The sequence below is a fragment of the Ranitomeya variabilis genome, chromosome 2 (assembly GCF_051348905.1).
Source record: "Ranitomeya variabilis isolate aRanVar5 chromosome 2, aRanVar5.hap1, whole genome shotgun sequence".
Classification (NCBI taxonomy): Eukaryota; Metazoa; Chordata; class Amphibia; order Anura; family Dendrobatidae; genus Ranitomeya; species Ranitomeya variabilis.
Genome location: NC_135233.1, coordinates 387985492 through 387999501, shown reverse-complemented (window position 1 = coordinate 387999501; position 14010 = coordinate 387985492). Strand labels below are relative to the sequence as shown.

The 14010-nt window shown below is 49.8% G+C and overlaps 1 protein-coding gene across 1 annotated transcript; it reads left to right on the top strand.

The window, feature by feature from the left end:
- Nucleotides 1-5599: 5599 nt before the first annotated feature.
- On the top strand, nucleotides 5600-12790 carry SLC1A5 (solute carrier family 1 member 5). Its single transcript, XM_077286427.1, has 8 exons — nucleotides 5600-6167; nucleotides 7561-7603; nucleotides 7695-7778; nucleotides 7876-8042; nucleotides 8116-8349; nucleotides 8735-8929; nucleotides 9013-9147; nucleotides 11993-12790. The coding sequence occupies exons 1-8, from the start codon at nucleotides 5602-5604 to the stop codon at nucleotides 12207-12209; spliced, it is 1641 nt and encodes a 546-aa protein (XP_077142542.1). The 5' UTR covers nucleotides 5600-5601; the 3' UTR covers nucleotides 12210-12790.
- The last annotated feature ends 1220 nt before the right edge of the window (nucleotides 12791-14010 follow it).

Sequence of the window (14010 nt, the reverse complement as noted above, 5' to 3'; positions counted from 1 at the left end):
GTGCCAGCAACGGAGGGTGCTTGGTACAGAGGGTGAGTGCCAGCAGCGGAGGGTGCGGGGTACAGAGGGTGAGTGCCAGCAGCGGAGGGTGCGGGGTACAGAGGGTGAGTGCCAGCAGCGGAGGGTGCGGGGTACAGAGGGTGAGTGCCAGCAGCGGAGGGTGCGGGGTACAGAGGGTGAGTGCCAGCAGCGGAGGGTGCGGGGTACAGAGGGCGATGCCAGCAGCGGAGGGTGCGGGGTACAGAGGGCGATGCCAGCAGCGGAGGGTGCGGGGTACAGAGGACGATGCCAGCAGCGGAGGGTGCGGGGTTCAGAGGGTGAGTGCCAGCAGCGGAGGGTGCGCGGGTGAGAAGTACGCACAGAAAGCACGTATCATCCCTCGCTGTGAGGGCCGGTGCCAGGCCTGAGGGGCAGATTACACAGGGATTATTGTGGAGCAGTTGGCAGGCCATGGCGCGGGGTGTGGTGTTCTGTTCTTAGCAGGATTCCATCGCTCCTGTTCTGGGGATTGTGAGATCTTTGCTTTTCCTTAGTTGCAATGTTAGAGGGCCGGGGGGTATTTTGTGCCCCCGTGGTTGCAGCGGCCGGAGGGGAATGTTCGGGTCTCCTCATTCGTACCCGTGGGGCAGGTGAACAGACGCCACGTTTGCGCCGCTGACTGGCACATTGCAGTGACCTGCAGCAGCGCGGGCGGCGGCGGCGTCAGCCTGTAATGAGCCGCTTGGGTTATTAGCCCAGGATTTCTGAAAATCTCCCCCGGAGGCTACAAATCTGGAGCTTTATAGGGAGCGTCCTCATGTCTGGCGGCAGACATTCCCGCCTGGACCCCCCGCCGCTGCTGTGTGTATGTCAGGAGCACCGTCACTATGGCTACGTTCACATTAGCGTTAAGCTAATGTGCGTCGGGTTTGCGTCGGCGACGCAGCGGCGACGCATGCGTCATGCGCCCCCTATACTTAACATGGGGGACGCATGCGTTTTTTTTTTGTTGCGTTGTGCCACACATGCGTCTTTTTTGCCGCAAGCGTCGGACCAAGAAAACGCAACAAGTTGCATTTTTCTTGCGTCCGATTTTCGGCAAAAAACGACGCATGCGTTTTTGCGTGCGTTGTGCGTTGCGTCGCCGACGCAGCGGCGCACAACGCTAGTGTGAACTTAGCCTATGAGAACACATCACTGCGCAGGAGGCTGCATACCCGGCGTGTAACACTACTCTGCAGCCCGACCACATGCGAATGAATGAGAGCAGTAAACAGCAGGCGTGGCCCCAGGGGTCATCAACCTGCAGAAACAGGGGTTAATAATATCCTGCACTTAGGGTCAAGTTATGGAACCTGACAAAGGGGCGGGGCATAGAAAAGGGAGTGGCTTATATTTTACTCCTGAAGGAAAAGCAGGGGGAGAGGCTCCTGCTGCAGCCATGTGGCCTTTATATAGCAGTAATATATTAGCAGTGTATGGCAGTATTATTTCAGTGCTGTACGGTGGTAGCGTCACTGATGTGCTGCAGTATTGTCACTGTCGGGCGATGTTATATGGCGGTGTTAGGCAGCACTGTACAGTTTATCCTGCTCTTTGTTATCGCTCAGTGCTGTGACCGCTCCGTTTTATAGTTTTGTTATTCTTCTCACTTTTCCCCTTTGCTCTGGATTCGGGGAGTTCAGATCAGACGTCCGGAGTCGCCACGTCCGCACTCGATATTAAATATAACGCTCTAGACTACAAAATACTCACTAAAATCCTGGCAGATCGCTTGCAAGAGTTTTTACCAGGTTTACTCATACCCTCACAACTGGGTTTTACAAGAGGCCGCCACTCTGCCCTGGGAGTTAGGACGGCTGTGGCCGCAACAATTCTTGCTAAACAACAAAACTGTCCTCCCTTACTGCTACTCAGCCTTGATGCTGAGAAGGCATTTGACTCAATATCATGGAGCTTTCTGAGCACGGTTTTAAGGCACAGAGGCTTTGGCGATATTTTTCTTAGATTTCTACATACCATACAACATAACGCAACCACTAAACTATCCATAAATAATTTACTATCTCCTCCAATCACTTTGGAAAGGGGAGCAAGACAGGGATGCCCAATCTCACCGATACTTTTTAATCTGGCACTGGACCCTCTATTAAGGTACTTGCAGAAGTGGCCAGGTCTTCAGGGATTACAATTTGGGAATACTGAAATTAAAACGATGGCTTTCGCAGATGACCTTTTAATCTTTATGTCAAGACCTCGGGTCAATCTGGGCCCTTTGCTTTCAATAGTAGAGCAAAAGGGAGCAATAATAGGTTTCTCAATAAATGTGACAAAATCTGAAGCTCTGATGCTCACGGGACCCGCAAAACCTATGTGGACTCAAAATTACCCTATCCAGTGGAAAACCCAATCTATTACATACTTGGGTGTTCAAATTACTAGATCTCCAACAGAACTGCAGCGGACTAACCTGCAGGCATTTATCAAATCATTACAGGACGACTTAAATGCGTGGAGTAAATTCACCCTCTCTTTTATAGGTCGGGCAAACCTAATAAAAATGATCTCCTTCCCGCGGCTGCTATACCTGTTTAATGTCTTGCCGTTCTATCTAAGACCTGTAGATGAACGCAACATCAATCGACTATTCCGCAATTTCATATGGCAGGGAAAGAGACCTAGAATTGGACTGTACATCCTCCAACAGCCTAAGACTAATGGGGGAATCAATTTCCCAGATGTTAAATTATATAATTTGGCAGCCAATATGCGGATCCTTAAGGACTGGCTGAACGGTACATCCACTTATTCTTCCAATGCCGTAGAATCACCTCTGATAGGTAGTGGGTCCCTGGTAAACTTGTTACATTCCCCTTATCCCTCACTAACATCAGACCATAAAAATAACCCCTTATTCATGTCAATGTGGAGGACGTGGGTGATGGTGCGTAGGAGGCTGCATTTATCCAGTGGTGTTTCACTTGCACAATCATTTTCCAATAATCCTAATTTCCATGATGGAAAGGCACACCCCATCTTCTCTAGATGGCAGAGGGAGGGTTTACGGTCCATTGGAGACATAGTTGACATACAGACAAGGACCGTAATTTCATTTGCTCAGGCATGCACTTTGTTTGATTATATACGCGCACACCCTTTCCACTACATGCAGCTGCAAAGCTACGCACATAGTGTCATACACACTTTCAATGACGATGACTGGCAGGACAAATTACTGAACAAGTTGAATACATGCACTCAGAATAGGGGCCTGGTCTCGGAGTACTATACATTCCTTCGTCCTTTGCTACAATATGATACCGTAGGGGTGGGAATTACAAAATGGCAGGTGGATGATGTCTCCTTTACGCCATCTCTTCTCTTGCGGGCATTACAGAAAGCACTTAAATATATACCTTCTGTCTCTTATTGGGAAATGGCATTACAGATCCTACACAAGACCTATGTTTCACCAAAACGTAGTTATCTGATGGGGAATCTGGCGAGCCCGGCCTGTTCTAGATGTGGGGAACCTGAAGCGGACCACTATCATTGCTTCTGGGCTTGTCCACAAATTCAATTGTTCTGGCAGCGTATACATACCTTTGTGTTGACGCACACTTTATATAACATCACACTTACTCCAGCCTGGGCTCTCTTTGGTCATATTACAGATAATGATGTCCATGTACCATACCATGGTAAAAAATTCCTTTTTATTATCTCAGCTGCAGCTCGTAAAACAATTCTACAAAACTGGTTGGCGCCTAAAGTGCCCACATTGCGACTTTTCCTAGAGAAACTTGCTTTTCTGTTTAGAATGGACTGGATAGACGCTTCCCTTCAGAAAGAGAGACGGACTCAGACATTCTTTGACACATGGGAACCATTTATAGCGATTCTTCCGGCTCACACTAAGCAAGGAATCAGAGATTGTTTTGAGATGACTACTTGGTTCTTGGAACAGACAATAGCAGGTCGTCCGCCTTTGTGAGGATGATTCGCGGATTGGGGCATGCAAACCTGAGGATGTAGAGGTGGAAGCCGTGTGCTCTCCCCCCTTCCCCCTCCACCCCTCCCCCCACTCCCTTTTTCCCCAGATGTTCTCCTCCCCCCCCTCCCCTCCCCCCCAAGAACAGACCTTTCAAAATTAGTCATTTTGCTTATTTGTTATGTTTATGCAAATTATTTTATTTACTCACACCGTATTGCTCGAGATGTGACGTAGCATTGACTGATATGAGAATGTGCAAGTTATATCTTGTTTCAGTTTTTCCTTGACCCCCCCCCCCCCCTTTTTTGTCTACTTTTATATTTGTATTGTTAAAAAAGTTTAATAAAAACATTATTGAAAAAAAAAAAAAAATATAACGCTCTAGTGGCAGGAACATAACCCCCAGCCGCCATGACGCCTGCTGGGGGTTATATTGCTATCATTATTAAAGTGCTGTGGAATATGTTGGCGCTATATAAATAAAGAGATTATTATTATTATTGCACTTTCTGATTGATGACATCTTGATCAGCGCTGATCGATCCTCCGCTACAAATCAATTCAGCTCAGAAGAACCCGTTTCCAGGAGCCAACAGGGCGGAGCTATGCAAATCGGCTCAAATAACAGCAATACGTGTATGTGGAGGGTCTCTACATATCAGCAATGTGGCCACAGGGACCGCAGAACCAAAGTCCCATCATGCCTGGCTTTATATCAGTTGCAGAAGAACCACAAGTCCCAGCCTATCATGCCAGCAGTTCAATACATTGCAAGGAGAGATATAAAATGTGACAGGCCTCCACCAGTGCTCCTCCGTTAACCCTTCCATCATCCATCCCATCTCCCAGGTATATTCCTGGGGTCTTCTCAGGGGGCAGAGGGGGCTTCCGGCTCCAGGGTCCGTGATACCCCTAATACCCGCCCCGGTTTGTGTCCTGGGGTCTCTCCTCTGTCCTTGATAGACATTGCAGTATATAGTGCAAGCGATCGAACATTTGCAGGTTAAAGTCCCTTATGGGGACTACAAATAATTATAGTAAAAAAAAATATATGTTTTTAAAAATGTTTTAAATAATATAATAATAAATAATAATAAATACATAGTAATAATAATTATTAATAATAATAATAATAAAAATTGGCTTTTCCCAATCTAAAAATGCATTGACAAAAATAAATACATTAGAATTTATCATACTGAGGATCGCCGGGTCCCTTACAAGTCCGATCTATAAAACTATTGTCTGTACAAGTCCCCTCTAAAATGTGAGGGGCTGCGGAATATGTTGGCGCTAAAGAAATAAAATTCTTATTATATATAACAGTATCTAACTCATAAGGGTAAAGTCCTTTAAAAAAAATTACTAATTAAAACAACAAACGTTTTGGTGGATGCACCTCACCCAAAAATGCAATAAAAAGAGAGCAAAATGTACCCAGAAATAAAAGTAACACAGTGACAAGTTTGGGAAGAGAGGGAAAAAATGAAAACTGGCAGGAAAGGGTTAAAAAGGGGGCGTGGTCATGCTTACACCCTAGACACACCCCCTCTAGTTTCCGCCTGTGTTGCGTCAGTGTTGACAGTGGCCACGCCCCTCAGTATAAGAGCGACACCTCCGCTCGTTCCATGCTCTCTAGAAGCGGCAGCGGGCGGTGCACGTTACGTGCGGGTCTCTGGCTTACAGACACGTGTCCAGGCATCATGAAGGAATGTAACGGAGGCGACCCGCCGGTGCCCCCCGGCCTGCACCGGCCCCAGAAGGACTCCTCTTCCTGCTGCGCCCGCACCCGGCGCTTCCTCGGCGGCAATGCCCTGGTGCTGCTGACCGTGGCCGGGGTGCTGGCGGGAGCGGCGCTGGGGATGGGGGTCCGGCAGCTGGAGCTGAACGCGGCGCAGATCTCCCGCTTCTCGTTCCCCGGGGAGCTGCTGCTGCGGCTGCTGAAGATGATCATCCTGCCGCTGGTGGTCTGCAGCCTGGTGTCCGGAGCCGCCTCCCTGCAGCCCTCCGCCCTGGGGAAGCTCGGCGGCTGGGCGCTGCTCTTCTTCCTGGTCACCACCCTGCTTGCCTCCGGCCTGGGAGTCTGCCTGGCGCTGCTCATCCGGCCCGGGGACGGCGCCGAGGCCAAGCTCGGGAAGGACGGCGACATCCCGGAGAAGAAGGAGGTGGTGGACTCCTTCCTGGACCTCGTGCGGTGAGTTACGGGCGACAGAGGAGGAACCGGGTGTGAGGAGCCGGGAGACAGAGGGGGAACCGGGGCGAGAAGTGTGGGGTGAGGAGCCGGGAGAATGAGGGGGAACTGTTGGGCGAGGAATCGGGAGACTGAGGGAGAGCTGTGGGGCGAGGAACCGGGAGACTGAGGGGGAGCTGTGGGGCGAGGAGCCGGGAGACTGAGGGGGAGCTGTGGGGCGAGGAGCCGGGAGAATGAGGGGGAACTGTTGGGCGAGGAATCGGGAGACTGAGGGAGAGCTGTGGGGCGAGGAACCGGGAGACTGAGGGAGAGCTGTGGGGCGAGGAACCGGGAGACTGAGGGGGAGCTGTGGGGCGAGGAGCCGGGAGACTGAGGGGGAGCTGTGGGGCGAGGAGCCGGGAGAATGAGGGGGAACTGTTGGGCGAGGAATCGGGAGACTGAGGGAGAGCTGTGGGGCGAGGAACCGGGAGACTGAGGGGGAGCTGTGGGGAGAGGAGCCGGGAGACTGAGGGGGAGCTGTGGGGCGAGGAGCCGGGAGAATGAGGGGGAGCTGTGGGGCGAGGAGCCGGGAGACTGAGGGGGAGCTGTGGGGCGAGGAGCCGGGAGACTGAGGGGGAGCTGTGGGGCGAGGAGCCGGGAGACTGAGGGGGAGCTGTGGGGCGAGGAATCGGGAGACTGAGGGAGAGCTGTGGGGCGAGGAACCGGGAGACTGAGGGGGAGCTGTGGGGAGAGGAGCCGGGAGACTGAGGGGGAGCTGTGGGGCGAGGAGCCGGGAGAATGAGGGGGAGCTGTGGGGCGAGGAGCCGGGAGACTGAGGGGGAGCTGTGGGGCGAGGAGCCGGGAGACTGAGGGGGAGCTGTGGGGCGAGGAGCCGGGAGACTGAGGGGGAGCTGTGGGGCGAGGAGCCGGGAGACTGACAGGGATGGGAGCTGTAGTTCTGGATTGAGGGGTGCAGATGATATTGGGGTCTTGGTTAGATGAGGCTCTGGTGTTATGGAGTTGCCGCGCTCCCCTCATACTTCCTCTGCATTCAGCTGATGCAATGTTGACTGTGGATTGTGTGAGACACGTGGGGGGGGCTGGCTGTTGTGACGGTGTGTGTGTGTGTGTGTGTGGGGGGGCTGGCTGTGGTGACATCGCCTCCTCCCTGTGATGTCAGCCGCTCATTGTTTCCCTCCTGCGTCACTTGTGGTCTCTGGTTACACGGTCCGGGATGTTCCTCCTCTGATGTCAGTGCGGGGTCCGGCCTCTTGTTGCCTGATTACAGGCTGTTATTGTCCTGTCTGGTTGCTACGGAGACGGGCAGAGAGGTGTATGTCTGCAGCTCCTCGTCCTGACACCTGTTGCGTGCAGACGGATGTCACTTCCATGTCTGATGTTCGTCTTTTCTCCACAGAAACATCTTCCCTTCGAACTTGGTGTCGGCCGCCTTCCAGTCGGTGAGTTTGGTGTGGCCCCCCGAGCTGTGGGTGAGCTGTAGTGGCGGCTCCTCCGGGCGGCAGCGCTGTGACCTGTGCGTTTCTCTTGCAGTACTCCACCTCCTATACCTGGGAACACCTCAATGGTTCCCGCGTCAATGTGTCCGAGGCTGCCGACATGAACAGTACGATCCAGGTGAGCGGTCACAGCCATCGTCCACAGCCATCGTCCGCAGCCATCATCCACCATCGTGCCCACCCGCTGCTTGTGTCTCACAGCTTGTGTCCTCTAGGTGCCCTATGGTAAAGAGGTGGAGGGCATGAACATCCTGGGCCTGGTGGTCTTCGCCATCGTCTTTGGGGTTGCTCTGCGCAAGTTGGGGGAAGAGGGAGAGATTCTCATCAAGTTCTTCAACTCCTTTAATGAGGCCACGATGGTGCTGGTGACCTGGATCATGTGGTAGGTGCCGCAGACGTAGATGCCGCTGCTCAGGCTGTCACTGCCGCCCGCTAAATGTCTGTCTGCTTCCCAGGTACGCACCGCTCGGTATCATGTTCCTGGTGGCTGGAAAGATTGTGGAGATGGAAGATGTGGTGCAGCTGTTCACCAGCCTGGGCAAGTACATCTGCTGCTGCCTCGTGGGCCACGCCATCCACGGCCTCATCGTCCTGCCACTCATCTACTTCGCCTTCACCCGGAAGAACCCGTACCGCTTTCTCTGGGGCATCATCAGTGCTCTGGCCACAGCGTTTGGAACATCTTCTAGGTGAGGTTGTCAAGCGGGTAGTGATGTGTGTACACAGAATAGTGAGTGCAGCTCTGGGGTATAATACAGGATGTAACTCAGGATCAGTAATGTATGTACACAGTGACTGCACAAGCAGAATAGTGAGTGCAGCTCTGGAGTATAATACAGGATGTAATTCAGGATCAGTAATGTAATGTATGTACGCAGTGACTGCACCAGCAGAATAGTGAGTGCAGCTCTGGGGTATAATACAGGAGGTAACGCAGGATCAGTAATGTATGTACACAGTGACTGTACCAGCAGAATAGTGAGTGCAGCTCTGGAGTTATATCCTGATGTAATCGCCTTTGTTTAGTGGTCCATGTGTTGTGCTGTAGTGTTAATTCCTCTGCTCTTCCTTTAGCTCGGCCACCCTCCCTTTGATGATGAAATGTGTAGAAGAGAGGAATGGTGTTTCTAAGCAGATCAGTAGATTCATCCTCCCCATCGGTGCCACAGTTAACATGGACGGTGCGGCGTTATTCCAGTGTGTGGCAGCCGTCTTCATTGCGCAGCTTAATAACCATCCCCTGGACTTCATCCAGATCATCACCATCCTGTGAGTGCGGTGCCCGGAGCGGCTTCTCTCCTGACCAGGGGCCATTTATCTGGATCTGACCTTTTCTCTTCACTTTCTCTCAGGGTCACGGCCACAGCGTCCAGTGTGGGGGCTGCGGGGATCCCGGCGGGCGGCGTGCTGACACTCGCTATCATTCTCGAGGCGGTGGGGCTGCCCACTAATGACATCTCCCTCATCCTGGCTGTGGACTGGTTGGTGTAAGTATTGGCCTTTGGTCTCAACAGTCTTTGATACCTGGTTTGTAGCTGAGCTCTGATGTGATGAGGACGACAGGGGGAGCGGCTGCTGTAATCTGACACATGGGTGGAAATAATCCACACTATTACTTAACACCGGCCACAAGTTGAAATGTAAAAATGTTCAATACCTGTCTAGGGTTGAAACGATTCTTTAAAGCGCCTTAATTACATGGGCCAAAGCTGCAGTGTGACTGTGGGTGGTAGAGTCTGGCATTGCGTGGGTGTTCAGAGAGCAAAGATAAACTGCTCAAAAAGATAACGGGAACACTTAAACAACAGACTATAAGGCCATATGCACACGTTCAGTTTTTTTCGCTATAAAAACGCTTACATATGCCTCCCATTATTTTAAGTGTTTCTTGTGCAAATGTTGCATTTTTTTCTGCGAAAAAAATCGCATCGCGGAAAAAAAAGCAACATGTTCATTAAATTTGCGGAATTGTGGGGATTCCGCACACCTAGGAATGCATTGATTCTGGCCTGTGCCCACCATGCGGGAAGTAAGCGGATCATGTGCGGTTGGTACCCAGGGTGGAGGAGAGGAGACTCTCCTCCACGGACTGGGCACTGTATAATTGGTAAATAAAAAAAAGAATTAAAATAAAAAATAATGATATACTCACCTTTGATGTCCCCCGGAGTCTTCCCACCTCTCAGCGGTGCATGCTGCCGCTTCCGTTCCTATAGATGGTGTGTGTGAAGGACCTGCGATGACGTTGCGGTCACATGACCGCGACGTCATCGAAGGTCCTGCACACACCATCTATAGGAACGGACGCCGCTGAGATCGGCTGTCTGCAGAGGGTGAGTATAACCTTTTTTTTTTTTTTATCATGATATCTTTTTACTATTGATGCTGCATAAGCAGCATCTATAGTTAAAAGCTGGTCACACTTGTCAAACAGTATGATTGACAAGTGTGACCAACGTGTCAGTCAAATTTCCAAGCGATGCTACAGATCGCTTGGAAAACTTTAGCTTTCTGCAAGCTAATTTCGCTTGCAAAATGCTAAAAAAAACCCGCAAAAAAAAAAGCGGACTTCTTGCAGAAAATTTCTGGTTTTCTTCAGGAAATTTCTGCAAGAAATCCTGACGTGTGCACATACCCTAACTCCAAGTAAATCAAACTGTCCATTTAGTATGCAACACTGTTTGACAATCAATTTCACCTGCTGTTGTACAAATGGAATAGACAACAGATGGAAATTATTGGCAATTTTCAAAACACCCTCAATAAAGGAGTGGTTCTGCAGGTGGGGACCAGCTTTCTGGCTGATGTTTTGGTCACTTTTGAATGTTGGTTGTGCTTTCACACTCGTGGTAGCATGATACGGACTCTATGACCCACACAAGTGGCTCAGGCAGTGCAGCTCATCCAGGATGGCACATCAATGCGAATGTGCATGTGTCTGCACAAGCTGTTAGAAACTGACTCCATGAGGATGGTCTGAGTGCCCGACGTCCACAGATAGGGGTTGTGCTCACAGCCCAACACCATGCAGGACACTTGGCATTTGCCACAGAACACCAGGACTGGCAAATTTGTTACTGGCGCCCTGTGCTCTTCACAGATGAAAGCAGGTTCACACTGAGCACATGTGACAGGCGTAACAGAGTCTGGAGACGCCGTTGAGAGCGATCTGCTGCCTGCAACATCCTTCAGCATGACCAGTTTGGCAGTGGGTCAGTAATGGTGTGGGGTGGCATTTCTTTGGAGGGCCGCACAGCCCTCCATGTGCTCGCCAGAGGTAGCCTGCCATTAGGTACCGAGATGAGATCCTCAGACCCCTTGTGAGACCATACGCTGGTGCGGTTGGCTCTGGGTTTCTCCTAATGCAGGACAATGCCAGACCTCATGTGGCTGGAGTGTGTCAGCAGTCCCGGCAAGATGAAGGCATTGAAGCTATGGACTGGCCCGCCCGTTCCCCAGACCTGAATCCGATTGAACATATCTGGGACATCATGTCTCGCACCATCCACGAACGTCACATTGCACCACAGACTGTCCAGGAGTTGGCGGATGCCTTAGTCCAGGTCTGGGAGGAGATCCCTCAGGAGACCATCCGATGCCTCATCAGGAGCATGCCCAGGCGTTGTAGGGAGATCATACAGGCACATGGAGGCCACACACACACTCTACTGAGAATTTCCTTGTCATGATGCATTTCCACTGAAGCTGGATCAGCCTGCAATTTGATTTTCCACTTTGATTTTGAGCATCATTCCAACTGCAGACCTCTGTGGGATATTCATTGAGATAATTGTTGTTTTATTGTTCTGAACACATCCATTATGCAATGAATAAAAATTTGCAAATTGAATATTTCATTCAGAGATATTTAGGATGTGGGATTTTAGTGTTCCTTTTTTCTTTTTTTTTTTTTTTTGAGCAGTGTATATAGCAACAATGAAATACAAGACTCCAGACTCATCCAATGTCCACAACACAGGGCAGGAGTGGAAGATCTGTTGAGTCCAGCACCGCAACATAAGTCGGGTCTGAATGTGACAAGGTCTAGCTGGTTCTCATCTAAGCTCTCTAAAACACAAGGGTGAATGCCATCAGATTTTCAGGTGTTAGTACCAGATGCTGTAATCTGATCAATGTTCTGCGTGACTGCACAATGCCTGGTCCATAGACGACTCTGCCTGCCCGTTAGAAAACGGTAAGCTTGTGGACAAGTAGTAACTATCAACCAGCAGTACTGGGAGTTCAGCTCTGTAGTATAATAAATCAGTACAGTGTGTAGGGATGAGTCTGTGCGCTCTGTCATTATATTAACACCATTTTTGTTTCCCCTAGTGACCGCACTTGTACGATTCTGAATGTAGAGGGAGATGCGTTTGGTGCCGGCCTTCTCCAGGTTTATAGCGACCGGACTGCAAAAACCAGCGCTGACGACGTGGCTTTAACATCGGTCCGTGTGGTGGAGGATCAGCCAGAAGGCAACCCCCTCCTGAAGGACGCATGTGTGGTGGAGGACGGCTACAGCCCTTCAGAAAAGGAGTCCACCATGTGAGGCCGAGCGTGGTGACGTCTGGACTTGTTTAGGTCGAGGGCAGTTTTATTTTTTTATATTATATTATTTTTTTTACCTGGACTTTAACTTATGCTGCATCTTCGGGGCAATTGGGTTCATTTTCTGTCAATCCGAGCCCAGCGCTGCCTCCTTTACCTCCAATCACGGTGACGTAATTATCTGCCAGCAGGTCCTGCCTGTGTCCGCTATGCTGCATGGAGCCGTTTCCCAGGTTCCGCACTATTTTATACGTTTGTCGGGGACGTGAGTGTCTGTAACTCTATTTTGGGAATATGATTTTTTTTTTTTTTTGGGACCAAATTGACTTTGTATAATTATCGCTGTGGCTGCAGTGCGGTACAGAGGTCGTAGCTGTGATCGGCCCGCTCTACTGGGTCCACATGGGTGATTACTGCACACGGGGAAGCGGTCGCTGCTAATCAAGCACTGTACAGGACGTGTGTAATATGGAGTCTGTTACTTGTGGTGATCCCCCAAATCTAAACATAAAGTGTGAGTGACGGAGTGGATAATGAGAACGTAGTGCTCAATGAAGTAAAGACAAACAATCACATAATTGACTTTATTGTGCATTTTCTCCGTAACGCAGACATGATCCTGGGTACAATGGTCCTTTCCCTCTGATCTGGTCCTGGGAGCTCACAATCTGATCACTACCACACTGTCTGGCTCCATCCTCCACTCATCAGTAAATGCTTGGGGGGGGGGGTAAAGTCACTGTTCAACCCCCCTAATTATGCCATTATCTGTGGGGGGCTTACAGCACCTGCCAGTCTATTAAATGGCTGGATCAGCTCTAGACGTTCTGCTGGACTTGTAGGAATACACTATGTTCCAAATTATTATGCAAATGACATTTTTCTCTGATTTTCCTAAATGGTCGGTGCAAATGACAATCAGTCTAATAAAAGTAATCACCCGTTAGATTATACATCGAATTTTATTGAAGAAACCTCCCAATGATAACAGTATAATCTCCAAAATGAATAAAAACTTAAAATGCACTGTTCCAAATTATTAGGCACAGTAGAATTTCTAAACATTTGATATGTTTTAAAGAACTGAAAATGCTCATTTGTGGAATTTGCAGCATTTAGGAGGTTACATTCACTGAACAACAAAGATATTTAACTCCAAAACCTCCTAACAGGCCAAGATACATGTTACCATAGGAACCCTTCTTTGATATCACCTTCACAATTCTTGCATCCATTGAACTTGTAAGTTTTTGGAGAGTTTCTGCTTGTATTTCTTTGCCTCCCAGAGCTGCTGTTTTGATGTGAACTGCCTCCCACCCTCATAGATCTTTTGCTTGATGATACTCCAAAGGTTCTCTATAGGGTTGAGGTCAGGGGAAGATGGTGGCCGCACCATGAGTTTATCTCCTTTTATGCCCATAGCAGCCAATGACTCAGAGGTATTTTTTTGCAGCATGAGTTGGTGCATTGTCAGCATGAAGATGATTTTGCTCCTGAAGGCACATTTCTGCTTTTTATACCAGGGAGGAAAGTTGTCAGTCAGAAACTCTATACAGTATACTTTGCAGAGGTCATTTTCACACCTTCAGGAACCTTAAAGGGCCCTACCAGCTGTTTCTCCATGATTCCGGCCCAAAACATGACTCCTCCACCTCCTTGCTGTTGTTGCAGCCTTGTTGGGACATGGTGGCCATCCACCAACCATCCACTACTCCATCCATTTGGACCATCCAGGGTTGCTCAACACTTATCAGTAAACAAGAATGTTTGGAAATTAGTCTTCATGTATGTGTGGGCCCAAT